General features: G+C 37.4%; 1 protein-coding gene across 1 annotated transcript in view; it reads left to right on the top strand.

Moving 5' to 3' along the window:
• LOC112612817 (zinc finger protein 724-like) overlaps nucleotides 1-12,610 on the top strand; it is a 518,258-nt gene extending 505,648 nt beyond the window's left edge. Inside the window, 2 exon segments of the mRNA XM_025367747.1 lie at nucleotides 10,117-11,523; nucleotides 11,600-12,610. Of these exon segments, the coding sequence (XP_025223532.1) occupies nucleotides 10,117-11,523; nucleotides 11,600-11,657 (1,465 nt within the window). The 3' untranslated portion in view covers nucleotides 11,658-12,610.
• The last annotated feature ends 4,180 nt before the right edge of the window (nucleotides 12,611-16,790 follow it).

The raw sequence follows: 16,790 nt of genomic DNA, 5'->3' as shown, positions 1-16,790 counted from the left end.
TTGGTTAATATTTTCCTCAGAAATTTATTATTTAATGGTATAGTCAATAAAATTTTTTTCTTCTTCTATTTTATCAGATATATATGAAACCATAGATGTATGTCAATTTTATATTTTGCTAATTTACTGAGTATATCTTATTAGTTTAGACAGATTTTAATATACTGTTTATGGTTTTTTAGATATAAGATTGTATGATCTACAAATAGCAGCATTTTACTTATTTTTTAATTTCAGTGGATTTTTTTATTTCTTTGACTAATTCTTCTGCCACATACTTCCAGTGCTACATTAAAATAGAAGCATTGACAATGGGCACAATATAGTTTTGTATTGGTGTCTGAATTTGATGGAACAAACACCTCTTCAAGTTTTCATAAACTGATTTTAGAAGGTAAAGATTTTCTTTTATTGGGCCCTTAGGGTGATGAGATGCCCTCTGAATTTGTAGTGAAGAGGGGTTGTAGCTTGGTCACAAGGATGCTGGGTCTCCACTAGGGTTCACCTTCAGTTGACCTGTTACGGGGGCTTGGGTAGTTGTAATTCCCGTTTTATTTTTGGACAGACTGCATATCTTTCAGGACTTTGCTCTGTAGGGCAGACACTAGGGCATGCTTTGCAGTCAGGTCTGCATATGCTGGGCCTTAAATCAGGATGTGGATGAGTGTGACTTTCAGTAAGTACCAGAGAACATTTCCCCAGGTAACTGTGTGGGTTTCTATATAGGCAGAACTGACTATAAACTGTGGCTCACATAACTGAAACTGAGTCAGTGAACTGTTTCAGGGACCATGGTAAAGGCCAAAGTCTGCAGGCCTGCCTACATGGCTGTAAATGGGTGCCTTCCTCCAGGTCTCTGGCATAGCAGGACCTCTGCCAGACCAGGGCTGGGAGGAGTCTGTGGTGGTTACAGAGTAAGTTTAGAATTCTCTGTGGGACCAAGTTGGGTGAACCCTATCCTGGTCTGTAGCCAAGAACAGGGGTCCTGTAATTTCCCACCTGAATGAAGGCCTGCCTTCTGAATAGAACATGTCTCGAACTGAAGCTTTAACAGCATTTCACAACTCCATCCCTGGATCTCAAATCTGTCTTAGAGGCACTTATTTTGGAGATGGTGTCTTGCTACATAACCTAGGCTGGTCTCAAAATCCTGGCCTGAAGCATTTCTCCAGCAGTAATGTACCATGTAGCTGTCATTACAGGTGTGAACCATAATGCCTGGTTCTCTCATAAAGTCATTTTTGGTCAGGGATAGCTGACTTTTTTTGCTGTAAGGGGATATGAAAATAGAGCACTTTTATTCTTTTCATCTTACTGATGTCACTCTCCTTATACATTTCTTTCTTTCTATATTCTATTTCAAATTTGTAATTTTAGATTCAGATATTTAGACTATGCTAGAATTTGCATGGTATGCTGAAAGTAAATTAGATAATTAGTAAGCACTCCATATTTATGAAAATAGTTACTAAATGGTTATAGTTACTAAATATAAATAGTTACTAGTTATAAGTAGTTATAAAATTATGGGATTTTCATCTACTTTCTTCACCCTGTATATAAATAATAACAGAGTTTATTTCCTAATATTTGTTTTACATATCTGAGGGTCTAACCCTATTCTGCAAAATATATATATATATATTTTTTCTATATTTAACAATGTAAGGCTATTCTTTGCTTCTAAAGTTGGAATACAGCAGTTTTGTGTAAGAATAACGTATATTTAAAACATAAAAAGCAACTCTAGTTTCTTTTAAATGCTAATTTATTAAAAGTTTCTCATTAGAATCTTCTATTTATAATTATACCGCAGATTCTCTGAAATTTTACTGCCACACAGTGCATGCCAATGATTCAAAATACCTGTATATGATGAATACATAATAACAGTTAAAGATTGCAGTTACCTCAACAATTTTTTTTTTTTTTTTTTTTTTTTTGAGAACGAGTTACCCACTCTCATCCAGGCTGGAGTGCGGTAGTGAGATCTTGGCTCACTGCAACCCTCACCTTCCAGGTTCAAGCAATTCTCATGCCTCAGCCTCCCAAGTAGCGGGGATTACAGGGATGTACCACCGTGTCTGACTAATTTTTGTATTTTTAGTAGAGATGGGGTTTCATCACATTGACCAGACTAGTCTTAAACTCCTAACCTCAGGTCATCTGCCCGCCTCAGCCTCCCAAAGTGCTGAGATTACAGGCATGAGCCACAGCGCCTGGCCTGACAAATTTTTGTAATGATACTTCCATGTGTTATACTAGATTTTATGAGTAAACATTTATCTTACTGTTTGAAGTTCTGTATTAGCGTGTTTTTTCAGTGTAGTTTTTTTGTTTTTTGTCGTTGTTTTGAGAGGAAGTCTCACTCTCTTGCCCAGGCTAAAGTGCACTGGCACAATCTCAGCACATTGCAACCCCCGCCTTCTGCGTTCAAGCCATTCTTCTGCCTCAACCTCCCGAGTAGCTGGCACTACAGGCGTGCCACCATTCCCTGCAAATTCTTGCATTATTATTCGAGACGGTGTTTCACCATATTTCTTTTTCTTTATATAATTTTATTTATTTATATATTTATTTATTTAGACATGCATTTTTGCTCTTGTTGCCCAGGCTGGAGTGCAATGGTGTGATCTCAGTTCACTTCAACCTCCGCCTCCTGGATTTAAGCGATTCTCCTGCCTCAGCTTCCAGAGTAGCTGAGATTACAGGTGCCCGCCACCATGCCAGGCTAATTTTTTGTATTTTTAGTAGAGACAGGGTTTCACCATGATGGCCAGGCTGTTCTTGAACTCCTGACTTCAGATGAGCTGCGCATTTCGGCCTCTCAAAGTGCTGGGATTACAGGCGTGAGCCACCATGCCTGACCTCATTTATTTTTGAAATAGGGCCTCACTCTGTCATCCAGGCTGATTTGCATGTCTCACTGCTATCCAAACCTCCCAAACTCAGATTGTCCTCTCATTTTAGCCTCCCAAGTAGCTGGGTTACTAGTATGTGTCATCACACCCAGCTAGTTTTTTGTATTTTTTGTAGAGACAGAGTTTTCCCATGTTGCCCAGGCTGGTCTTGAACTCCTGGGATCAAGTGATCAGCCTACGTTGGCCTTCCAAAGTCCTAAGATTACATTTTATTTTATTAAGTAGTTTAATTAATTTATATTTAAAATGATTGCTTAAAGAAATGAAGTTGTTATTTCCCATTATATTGTGATTGTTTTATGTGTTTCTAGTAGTTTTATTTTTCTCATTTCCTGCTTTACTTTCTTAATTTTTATTTAATTTTGTACTGGCATGCATTATTTTTTACTTTCTTTTGCATACATTCTATAAATATTATCTTTGTAATCATCTTGAAAACTGGAGATTACATATATCTTAAAGTTAAAACAATATGTTTTAATTTTATAACAATTTCAATTTAATACAAAAGCTATGTCTCTATATTTTCCAGTTATTATATGGTATATTTATTAACAAATTTAGGCAGAATTTTTTTTTTTTTTTGAGACAGAGTCTCACTGTATTGTCCAGGCTGGAATGCAATGACACAATCTCAGCTCACTACAGGCTCCACCTCCCAGGTACAAGTGGTTGTCCTACCTCAGCCTCCCATGTAGCTGGGATTATAGGTGTGCACCACCATGCCCGGCTAATTTTTGTATTTTTAGTAGAGACAGGGTTTCACCGTGCTGGCCAGGCTGGTCTCAAAGTCCTGGCCTTATGATTCACCCTCCTTGGCCTTCCAAAGCACTGGTATTACAGGCATGAGCCACTGTGCCCAGCTGATTTATGCACATTTACTTACGTTTTTTATATTCTATAAAAGAACTTTAAAGGTTTTATGAACAATCATTTTGATTTTGTTTTGTTTTGTTTTTGTTTTTGTTTTGTTTTTTGAGACTGAGTGTCACTCTGTTGCTCAGGATGGAGTGCAGTAGTGGAGTGCAGTGGGCACCATTGCACCTGGCCTTTTTTTGTGAGATGGAGTCTTTCTCTATCACACAGGCTGGAGTACCATGGCAGGATTCTGGCTCACTGCAACCTCCGCCTCCTTGATTCAAGAAATTCTCCTGCCTTGTCCTCCTCAGTAGCTGGGACAACAGGAATGCGCCACCATGTCCGAATAACTTTTACACTTTTAGTACAGACGGTGTTTCACCATGTTATTCAGGCTGGTTTTGAACTCCTGACCTCAGACAATCCACCCACCTCAGCCTCCCAAAGTGTTGGGATTACAGGCGTGAGCCAGGGCGCACAACCCCGTATGGTATATCTTGTAGGATTGTGCTAATGGTGATGAACACCCAACTTTTATTTTGGAAAGTCTTTATACTCTTTTTGAAGTAAAATAATTTTGAATCAAGTATTACTGGTTAGAAGTTTTTGTTGTTGTTACATTAAAATTTGGGAAGTTCTCACCTTTTTTTTAAATCTTCAAGTAATCTTTGTATTTACTTTACCTTATATTCTAAGATTCCTTTCATGAATACATGGATCTACTTGTTTTACATCCCATGTTTTAATTTTTTTGTAATTTAATATTTTGTGTTATATATTTTTGGGTATGTCACATCACACCAGTTAATTATGTGTTGATTTTTTAGTTTATATTATAATTGTATATAACAATATATTTTTTAGTTTATATTATAATTGTATATAAGAATATTTAACTGTACAGTTTAAGACAGTGTAGAGCAAAATTAAATATGAAAAAGCCATCTGTCTATTGCCAATGTAATTATTTCTATGTTTCTTTGCCTGTATAAATATTACCCCTGTAGTTTTGTGTCACTTGTATATTTGTTGTGTAGGTTTGGTGTAACAGGGTTTTGTTTTTGGTTTTGGTTTTGGTTTTTTTGAGAGGGAATTTTGCTCTTGTTATGCAGGCTGCAGTACAATGGTGGGATCTCAGCTCACTGAAACCTCCAACTTCTGGGTTCATGCCATTCTCCTACCTCAGCCTCCTGAGTAGCTGGGATTACAGGCATGTGCCACCACACCTGGCTAATTTTGTACTTTTAGTAGAGACAGGGTTTCACCATTTTGGTCAGGTTGGTCTCGAACTCCTAACCTCGGGTGGTCTGCCTGCCTCGGCCTCCCACAGTGCTGTGATTACAGGCGTGAGCCACTTCACCTGGCCTGTAACAGTTTTTTAATCCTGTCTAGGTGAGTAGTCATAAAATCTCTCCCAACTTCAACGTCTATTTATTTGTGAATCTATATTAATTTTGTGTCAGAGAAACACTTTTGAATCTGAAGATAATTTAAAAACAATAATTACTCTGTATCTATTTTAGGTATTGTTTATTTTTACTTATGTGTTATGTGTCAAAAACACATAACAAAATTAACAACAAGATTTTCTAGGCCGGGCACGGTGGCTTATGCCTGTAATCCCATCACTTTCAAAGGCCAAGGCGGGTGGATCATGGTGTCAGAAGATCGAGACCATCCTGGCCAACATGGTGAAACCCCGTCTCTACTAAAATACAAAAAATTAGCCAGTCGTGGTGGCGTGCACCTATAATTCCAGCTGCTGAGAAGGCTGAGGCAGGGGAATCGCTTAAACCCAGGAGGTGGAGGTTGCAGTGAGCTGAGATAATGCCACTGCAGTTTTGCCTGAGAGAGTAATAAGTACATATTTCTAAATACTCAGTTTGGTCATATTAATTATATTGACATTGTTATGCAACATATCACTAGAATGTTTTTATCTTGCAAAGCTAAATCTCACTACATATTAAACAACTACCAATTCTTCCCATTTCGTGGCACTTTTCAAACACCACTCTGTTTTCTGTTTTTAAGAGTATAACTGCTTTATATATCTCATACAATCTCTGTCTTTTTCTGGCTGGCTCATTTTATTTTGCATAATGTCATCAATATTTATCTTAATAGTTAGACTATTTTCTGCTATTTGAAAACTGAATGAGATTCCAGTATTTTTCTATCTACTGAATGACTTGGTGACAGAAATTTGCATTGCTTTAACCTATTGGCTTTCAGTAACAATGCTGCAATAGTTATGTGAAAGCTAACGTGCATGCTGCATTCATTTTTTTTCTTTTTTTTTCTTTTTTTTTTTTTTGAGATGGAGTCTCGCTCTGTCACCCAGGCTGGAGTGCAGTGGTGTGATCTCCGCTCACTGCACGCTCCGCCGCCTCCTGAGTTCATGCCATTCTCCTGCCTCAGCCTACCGAGAAGCTGGGACTACAGGCGCCTGCCACCATGCCCGGCTAATTTTTTTGTGTATTTTTAGTAGAGACGGGGTTTCACCGTGTTAGCCAGGATGGTCTCGATCTCCTGACCTCGTGATCCACCCGCCTCGGCCTCCCAAAGTGCTGGGATTACAGGCATGAGCCACTGTGCCTGGCCTGCATTCTGTTTTATTGGTCTACTTTTTCACTTTTATACTCATACCAAATTGTTTTAATTCTGTAGCTTTTTGATGTATTTAGAAATCAGAAATTGTAATGGCTCCAACATTATTCCTTGAAGATTATTGGGTACTTTATTATCTCTTTAGATTCCGTATACTTTTGGATTTGCTGTTTTTATTCAAAAATGCAATGAGAAATTTGAAAAATATTGCATTAATTCTGTAGATTAAATTGAACAGTATAGACATCTTCAAAATATTATTCCTTTTTTGATGGTTTGTTTTTGAGATGGAGTTAAATTCACCCACCTCGACCTCCCGAAGTGCTGGGATTACAGGCATTAGCCACTGCACCCAGCCCAGTAATTTCAACAAGTGCATGCTTAATAGTGTGTTGTATCATTTCTATATGTTTTTAAATTTATCAATTATTTATATTATTGTTTTATACTCTAATTCCATTTTTGTTATAGAAAGTGATCTATAAAATTTCAGTTTTAAAAAATGTGTTAAGGCTTTGTTTTTGGCCTAACAGGTGGTCTATAAAGAAGAAAGTTGTATGAGCTATTGAGAAGGCTGTGTATTCTGTTGTTGCTGAGGAGTGTTCTCTATACCTTCATTAGGAATCATTGTTTTTTACTGCCTTCTAGCCTTCTGTTTCCTTACTAATATTCTCTCTTGTTTTATTAAAGAAAGTGGAGTATTGAAATGTCATATTATAATCATATTGCTCTCTCTGTGTTTATTCAGTTTTGTTAGTATTTGCTTTATATGTTTGAAACCCCAATATGAGACACACACACATAAATACACACATGTATATACAAATTTGTAATAGGTTCCCAGTGAATGAATCTATATATTTTTTTTAATGTCCTTCTTTGTCTTTTTGAAGTTTTGACTTAAAAGTACATTTTAAAAAGTATGACAGTTTTTAACTTAACATGTAGCTTGTGTAATATTATTTTGACCCCTTCTCCTCTCATTTTGTTAATATTTACATGAAATTTCTACTTCCGTTTTGCCACTTTCAGTCTTTTTTTGTCATTAGATCTCAGCTGACTCTTGTAGAAAGGCAAGTTGAATCTTGATTTTTATAATTTCTTAATAAACCTGTTTATTGAAAGTATATCTCTTGATTGGAAAGATAATTATATATGTATTTAAATGGTTTTCTGAAAGAGGAAAACTTACTAATGTTATTTTATTAATTGTTATATTTGATTCTTGTATCTTTGTCTCTCCTTTTCTCTTTCTGTGGTTTTTGTGTTTTTTTGATTTTTGTATTGGTATGCATTCAGGATTCTTTAAATTTTCTTTTGTGTATCCATACAAATATTTTCTTGGCAGTACCTTGGGGATTACATGAAACCTCTAAAAGATCCAACAATATATTTGAATGTGGTAAAAAATAAACTTCAGTTGAATACAAAAATTCTTCATCATTACATCTGCCTACATTGCAGCTCCTAAAATTTCTTATCTGTGAGTTTTGAAGTTTTGCTTGTATGTGTGTTTGTTATAAATATCTTTGTGTGTATCCTAGTTTGTTCAGCTTTTTCATGTTTACATTAGTTTTTCTTTTAAGAAATTTTTCAGCCGGGCGCGGTGGCTCAAGCCTGTAATCCCAGCACTTTGGGAGGCCGAGACGGGTGGATCATGAGGTCAGGAGATCGAGACCATCCTGGCTAACATGGTGAAACCCCGTCTCTACTAAAAATACAAAAAACTAGCCGGGCGTGGTGGCGGGCGCCTGTAGTCCCAGCTACTCGGAGGCTGAGGCAGGAGAATGGCGTGACCCTGGGAGGCGGAGCTTGCAGTGAGCCGAGATCGCGCCACTGCACTCCAGCCTGGGTGACACAGCGCGAGACTCCGTCTCAAAAAAAAAAAAAAAAAAAAAGAAATTTTTCAGTTATTTTTTGAATTTTTTATATCCACAATTTTTGTTTTTTGCTATTTTAATATTTCTTATTATTATCCTCATTTTTATCTTCGGTACTTATCTGTTTCACTTACCTAATATTTTTCAAATTTATTTATTTATTTATTTATTTATTCATTCATTCATTCTGAGATGGAGTCTTTTTCTGTTGCCCAGTCTCTGGAGTGCAGTGGTGCGATCTCTGCTCATGGCAACCTCTGCCTCCTGAGTTCCAGCGATTCTCCTGCCTCCGTTTCCCAAGTAGCTGGGGTTACAGGTGGCTGCTGGCATGCCCAGCTAAGTTTTTGTATTTTTAGCAGAGACGGGTTTTCACCATGTTGGCCAGGCTAATTTTGGACTCCTGACTTCAAATGATCCACCCACCTCGGCCTCCTAAGTTCGTGGGATTATAGGCGTGAGCCATGTGCCCAGCCTATTTTATTTTAGTTTTGAGACAGTCTTGCTCTGTCACCCAGTCTGGAGTGCAGTGGTACAATATCCACTCACTGCAATCGTCCCCTCCCATGTTCAAGCAATTCTTGTGTGTCAGCCTCCCAAGTAGCTGGGATTACAGGCACATGCTACCACGCCCAGCTAGTTTTTGTAATTTTAGTAGATACAGGGTTTCACCATGTTGGCCAGGCTGGTCTCAAACTCTGATCTAATGTGGTTTACCCACCTTGGCCTCCTAGTGTGTTGGGATTCCAGGAATGAGCCACCAAGCTTGACCTGTACAGTTTACTGGGAATTTTAAAAATTACTTTATATACATTTTATGGTTGCTTTTGAAAATTTTATAACTTTGATGGGATCATATTGCTCTAATATTTTGTATTTATTGTAATCTTTGAGATTTTGACATTAACAAAATGCTACCTGTTACAATCTTTGTAATATAGCTTTGTCCTGGCATAGTCTGAAATCAATTGTCTTAACTAGAGATTCTGGGAATCTCAGCTCACTGCAACCTTCACCTCCCAGGTTCAAGCAATTCTCTGCCTCAGCCTCCTGAGTAGCTGGGATTACAGGTGTCCACCACCACACCCAGCTAATTTTTTGAATTTTAGTACAGATTGAATTTCACCGTCTTTGTCAAGCTGGTCTTAAACTCCTGACCTTCTGATCCACCCACGTCAGCCTCCCAACATGCTGGGATTACAGGCATGAGTCACCCTGGCCAGTCGACAATTTGCTTTTAAAGGCACAATGTTATACTGGAGAGCAAAAACAGCTGTGTTGGGTATAAGTAACAGACTTTTCTATTATCTTCCATTTGGCCCTTTGCATTGTGCTCACCTGGGGCCCTTCACAACTTATTTATAAGTTTTTTACAAATGTATTTTGGTCAGTATGTTTTTGTTAAATTTATATGTCCAGGAAGAAATTACAGCTATGGTATTTTGCTGTGTCATCTTGCTTATGTAGTTTGTATAAAACTATAGTTTATACAAGATGACATATTTATATTTATCTGAGTCTACCAATTGAAGTAATGTGTTTTTGTTGTTTCTTTCAGTTATATATTCTCATTTTGCCCAAGACCTTTGGCCAGAGCAGAGCATAAAAGATACTTTCCAAAAAGTGATACTGAGAAGGTATGAAAAATGTGGACATGGCGATTTACAGTTAAAAAAAGGACCTGAAAGTGTGGATGAGTGCAAGGTGCACAAGAAGGTGCACAAGAAGGTGCACAAGGTACACAAAGAAGGTTATAATGAACTTAACCAATGTTTGACAACTACCCCGAGAAAAATATTTCAATGTGATAAATATGTGAAAGTGTTTCATCAATTTTCAAATTCAAACAGACAAAAGAGAGGACATACTGGGAAAAAACCTTTCAAATATATAGAATGTGGCAAAGCTTATAAGCAGTTATCAACTCTTACTACACATAAGAAAATTCATACTGGAGGGAAACCCTACAAATGTGAAGAATGTGACAAAGTCTTTAACTACTTTTGCAGCCTTACTAGACATAAGAAAATTCATACTGGAGAGAAACCCTACAAATGTGAAGAATGTGGCAAAGCCTTTAAGCACTCCTCCACTCTTACTACCCATAAGAGAAATCATACTGGAGAGAAACCGTACAAGTGTGATAAATGTGGCAAAGCCTTTATGTCATCCTCAGCCCTTAGTAAACATGAGATCATTCATACGGAAAAGAAACCCTATAAATGTGAAGAATGTGGCAAAGCCTTCAACCGGTCTTCAACCCTTACGACACATAAGATAATTCATACTGGAGAGAAACCCTACAAATGTGAAGAATGTGGCAAAGCCTTTAAGTACTCCTATAACCTTACTACACATAAGAGAATTCATACTGAAGAGAAACCATACAAATGTGAAGAATGTGGCAAAGCCTTTAAATACTCCTCTACCCGTAATACACATAAGAGAATTCATACTGGAGAGAAACCCTACAAATGTGAAGAATGTGGCAAAGCCTTCAAGCGGTCCTCAGACCTTACTACACATAAGATAATTCATACTGGAGAGAAACCCTACAACTGTGAAGCATGTGGCAGAGCTTTTAAGTACTCCTCTAACCTTACTACACATAAGAAAATTCATACTGGAGAGAGACCCTACAAATGTGAAGAATGTGGCAAAGCATTCAGGCGGTCCTCAGACCTTACTACACATAAGATAATTCATACTGGAGAGAAACCCTACAACTGTGAAGCATGTGGCAAAGCTTTTAATTACTCCTCTAACCTTACTACACATAAGAAAATTCATACTGGAGAGAAACCCTACAAATGTGAAGAATGTGGCAAAGCCTTTCACCAGTTCTCACACCTTACTGCACATAAGAGAATTCATACTGGAGAGAAATTCTACAAATGTGAAGAATGTGGTAAAACCTTCAAGCAGTCCTCACGCCGTACTACACATAAGATAATTCATACTCGAGAGAAATTCTACAAATGTGAAGAATGCAGCAAAGCTTTTAAGCAGTTCTCTAACCTTACTACACATAAGAAAATTCATACTGGAAAACCCTACAGATGTGAAGAATGTGGCAAAGCCTTTGAGCGCTTCTCTAAACTTACTACACATAAGAGATTTCATACTGGAGAGAAACCCTACAGATGTGAGTAATGTGGCAGAGCTTTTCACCTATCCTCACACCTTACTACACATAAGATAATTCATACTGGAGAGAAACCATATGAATGTGATGAATGTGGAAAAGCTTTTAACCAGCCCTCAATTCTAACTATGAGAATTGATATGGAATATAAACCCTACAAATATAAAGAATGCGACAAATTTTTTAAGGAACTTCTCAACTTTTATTACACATAATTCATACTGGAAAGAAACTCCACAAGTTTGAAGAATGTGGCAAGGCATATAACAAGTTCTTTTTTTTTTTTTTTTTTTTTTTTTGGAGTTTCAACTCTTATCACCCAGGCTGGTGTGCAACAGCACAATCTCGACTCACTGCAACCTCTGCCTCCTGGGTTCAATCCATTCTCCTGCCTCAGCCTCCCAAGTAGAGGGGATTACCGGTGCCCACCCCCACGCCCAGCTAACTTTTGTATTTGTAGTAGAGACAGGGTTACACCATGTTTGTCAGGCTGGTATCCAACTCCTGACCTCACATAATCCACCCACCTCGGCCTCCTAAAGTGCTGGAATTATAGGCATGAGCCACCATGCCTGGCCACAAGTTTTAATTCTTAAGAGACATGGTGATAATTCATGCTGAAGAGGAACTCTACAAACGTGAAAGGTGTGACAGTGCTTTTATCAACACCTCCATCCTTTCTAGACATAAAAAATTTATATTAGTGTGAAACCCTAGAAATATATAAAATGTGAAACAACCTTTATATGGTTGCCATTTTTGATAGTAAGATAATTCATACTGGCAAAATTCCTACAAGCATGAAGAATGTGGCAAAACTTTTAGTCAGTGTGTACACCTTATTTCGCAGGAAAGCTAGTATCCTTGAGAAAAATTGTACAAATATAAAGAATATGGAAAACCCATGAATGCCTACTCACATCTTACTCAACATAAGAAGGTTCATAGTTAATAAAAGCATTAAAAGTGCAATTACTGTCAAAAAGTCTTTCAGAAAATATAAGCCTTTAAAGTGAAGAAGAGTTTATTCTGAAGACAACCATTACAAATTTAGAGGGGGTTTATTGCACACATTTTGTACTAGAGGAAAACCCTGAAGCAGTTGCTCCAGCTTTGCTCAACATCAGGGAACTTATATTGGAGAAGAGTCTTGCAAATGTAATGAATTTGGAAACACTTAAAAAAAAAAAAAGTACAGCTCAGAAAACACCAGAGTTGGCCGGGCGCAGTGGCTCAAGCCTGTAATCCCAGCACTTTGGGAGGCCAAGAGGGGCGGATCACGAGGTCAGGAGATCGAGACCATCCTGGCTAACACGGTGAAACTCTGTCTCTATTAAGAAATACAAAAAACTAGCCGGGCGAGGTGGCGGGCGCCTGTAGTCCCAGCTACTCGGGAGGCTGAGGCCGGAGAATGGCGTGAACCCGGGAGGCGGAGCTTGCAGTGAGCTGAGATCCGGCCACTGCACTCCAGCCTGGGCGACACAGCGAGACTCCGTCTCAAAAAAAAAAAAAAAGAAAAAGAAAACACCAGAGTTTATACTAAAAAATATTTTTGCAGAGGCAGTCAACATGAAAAAATATTTAATTCAAAATTAATTGTATGTACATATCAGAGAATTAAAGAATAAGGTACTGACACTTCAGACATTACACTAAATAACAGTGTTGAGTATAAAAATGAATTCACAACTAAAGTCAAATTATTTGAATATAACTTTTGATATAACTATTTGTATATAACTATATAAAAAAGATTTTTTTGAAGCTTTGTAATTACATTGAAAGTATACTGGTTTCCTTGAAAACAATTTTTTGAAAAGTGAATAATGATGTAATACAGCTTTCAAATTACTTTATGCTGTTACTTTATTTCTATTGTATTCACATGTGAACATATGTGATCAATTGTCACTGCATCAGAGATATTAGAGATTCTTTATTGGACATTCTTTATGACCTTTTTTATAAAAGAGTAAGGACATTAAAATGTAAGATGCATGATGAAAATATAAGTGGAGAGGCTCATTGTAGTTAACCTGAATTAAGCAATGTTTAAGGTAGGTGTTCAGAGTAATACTTTTCTACATTATACTGAGAGAAAGAAATTATAAATTATAGTTAATCAATTATTGTATTATTTTACTAATTTTACTGTTATGTAATAAAATGTAATATATTTTAAAATTGTTAGATTATGTGTGAACTTAATTTATATTTTATTTATTTATTTATTTAACTTTTCTCTTGAGACGGAGTCTTGCTCTGTCACCCAGGCTGGAGTGCAGCAGCATGATCTCAGCACAATGACTGCAACCTCTGCCTCCCAAGTTCAAGAAATCCTCCTGCCTTAGCCTGCCTCCCGAGTAGTGGGGACTACAGGTGCGCGACACCACTCCTGGCTAATTTTTGTATTTTTAGTAGTCACAGGGTTTGCTCATATTGGTCAGGCTAGTGTCGAACTCCTAAGCTCAAGCGATCCACCCACCTCGGCCTCCCAAAGTGTTGAGATTACAGGTGTGAGCCAGTATGCCCGGCCTAATTTTATTTTTTACCATCTTAAAACTATTGTGCATTTAATGAAGCATTATTATGCCACTAACTTTAACCTATCCCACTATACTCAATGGTGTAAGTAAAAGATGAAAGAAGTATACTATTTGGCATATGGTGGACTACCATCACTAGTAATCACTTTGCCAGTAGCTTTAAACTGCAAATGAATTGAAGAATATTGTTCCCATTAGTTAAATTTTTAATCTTTTTTCGTAATTTATTATTACTATTTTTGAGTATATAGTATGTGTATATATGTCTTATAGAGCATATTTTGATTCAGGCATATAATATGTAGTAATTAGGGTAAATAAGGTATCCATCACCTCTAGTATTTATCCTTTCTATTCCAAACAGTGTAATTATACACTTTTAGTTATTTTAAAATATCCAATTAAATTGTAATTGACAACAGGGTTATTTTTATGGTCATAATAAAAATTATACAGATATATAAATAGAATATGGGCTGGGCGCAGTGGCTCATGCCTGTAATCCTAGCACATTGGTAGGCCAAGTCGGGCACATCATGAGGTCAGGAGTTCAAGACCAGACTGACCAACATTGTGAAACTCTCTCTCTACTAAAACTACATAAATTAGTTGGGCATGGTGGTGCACCTTTAGCTACTCAGGAGCCTGAGGCAGGAGAATGGCTTGAACCTGGGAGGTGGAGGTTGCAGTGAGCTGAGATAGCACCACTGCACTCCAGCCTGGGTGACAAAGAGACACTCCATCTCAAAAAAAAAAAAAAAGAAGCCGGGCGCGGTGGCTCACACCTGTAATCCCAGCACTTTGGGAGGCTGAGGCGGGTGAATCACAAGGTCAGGAGATTAAGACCATCCTGACTAACATGGTGAAACCCTGTCTCTACTAAAAATACAAAAAATTACCTGGGCGTGGTGGTGGGCGCCTGTAGTCCCAGCTACTTGGGAGGCTGAGGCAGGAGAATGGCATGATCCCGGGAGGTGGAGGTTGCAGTGAGCCAAGATCGTGCCACTGCACTCCAGCCAGGGCAACAGAGCAAGACTCCATCTCAAAAAAAAAGGGCCATGTGCAGTGGCTCACACCTGTTATCCCAGCAATTTCGGAGACTAAAGCAGGTGGATTGCCTGAGTTCAGGAGTTCAAGACCAGCCTGGCCAACATGGTGAAACCCTGTCTCTACTAAAAATAGAAAAATTAGCCAGGCATAGTGGCGCACACCTTGAGGCTGAGGCAGGAGAATCACTTGAACCTGGGAGGTGGAGGTTGCAGTGAGCTGAGACTACAGTGCTGCACTCCAGCCTGGGTGACAGAGTGAGATTCCTCAAAAGAAAAAAATATATATATATAATTTTTACATTTCTGAGTCCTGAAAAATTATTAATAAATATTTGTTATATAGTTTTCTTTGAACATGTGGTCTCTTTGCTTGCAAACATAGAGACTTTTAGTTTTAATTTTCATAGAGTGAAATATACACATACTCCTCTGAAGATAAACCTTAGGTGTAAGAAATCATGAAGTGTGTTTGGTGAGTATGCATTCGTACATATTTTCAGAAGAAAAGCATAATTATTGGAAAAAAATTTTAATTAGGTGACTAATGGAAAACTAAACACCTTGAATATGCTGAAAACAAATTTATACTTTCTGCTTTGTATTGAATTTATTAATGTAAAATGTTATGGCTTATGGCTTGGATTCTCCCCAGAATAAAACACAGGCAACTTTGTCTCCACAAATAACACTCTTGAGTACAACAATAAAAGCCCTCTTCAAACACACACAAAAAATTATTTTTAACGCTTATTTTAATAAAAATTAAACCAAAATTGAATAATTGGATATATTTTCATTGTTCTATTTGTGTGTGAATGTATAAAATGGCACATAAAGGAAAAATAATTTAAGCCAGAAAAAAGAGGTTAGTAAATATTTGTAATGAATAAAACTGGAAAGTAGTTCATTATTATTTGCAGATGACATTTTTGTTTATGTAGATAACAAAACAGTAGAAAGACTTTTTAAAGTTTATTCAGGTGGGTAGGCAACATTCTAAGATAATACCCTGGATTCCCAGTCTGTTGCACACCTACTGTGTAATACTTTCCTCTTGAGTGTAGAAACATGTGTGACTGTGGTGGGAAATCACTCATGAAATTAGGTTACTCATGTGTTGACTTTGTGTTTACCAAAATGGTAAATGTGTTTACAAAAATGGAGATTATCCTGATTGTGCTAAACTTGTGGGCCATGTTGTAAGCTGCTCATGGTGGCCACATGAAGGAAACATGTTTGTATATTGTCATCATTTCTACCTTCCGCATGTTGCTTCCAGTAGGGAGAGTATGGCAGAGGGAAGAAAAGGGAATCTCATTCATGGAAGAAATAATCACCTGTCACCTGGGATAGCTTAAGAAAAACAGGAGACCACAACAGGCCCACATTAATGAAAAAGGTAACCCGGGTAAAAGTGCCCACTGTCATTATGGAACAACATTTAGTAAGCTGTAGTAAATGATCAGCTTCTGGGACACCAATAGTCTACCAACAAGGTTGAACTCATTCTAATTCAATCAGCATGTCTGCACCATTCTGGTGACCCGGGTTTACACTACTCATTACAGAAATACCATGAAGACCAGTGGGTAATGTCCTAGAACTGAACTTACTTCAAATCATACCTAATTGTTTTCACATTTGAAAAACCTTAAACACAATGAATTCATAAACAATTCTAATTATAAATGATTTTACTACACTGTAATAAACTGTAAACAATATGAATATTTCTTGAATGCATAATTAGTTATGTAGACAGTGTGAAAAAAAAATTAAACTCG

The sequence above is a fragment of the Theropithecus gelada genome, chromosome 19 (genome assembly GCF_003255815.1).
Source record: "Theropithecus gelada isolate Dixy chromosome 19, Tgel_1.0, whole genome shotgun sequence".
Taxonomy (NCBI): domain Eukaryota; kingdom Metazoa; phylum Chordata; class Mammalia; order Primates; family Cercopithecidae; genus Theropithecus; species Theropithecus gelada.
The sequence above is the reverse complement of the archived record's forward strand: the minus strand, read 5'-3'. Positions and strand labels throughout refer to the sequence as shown.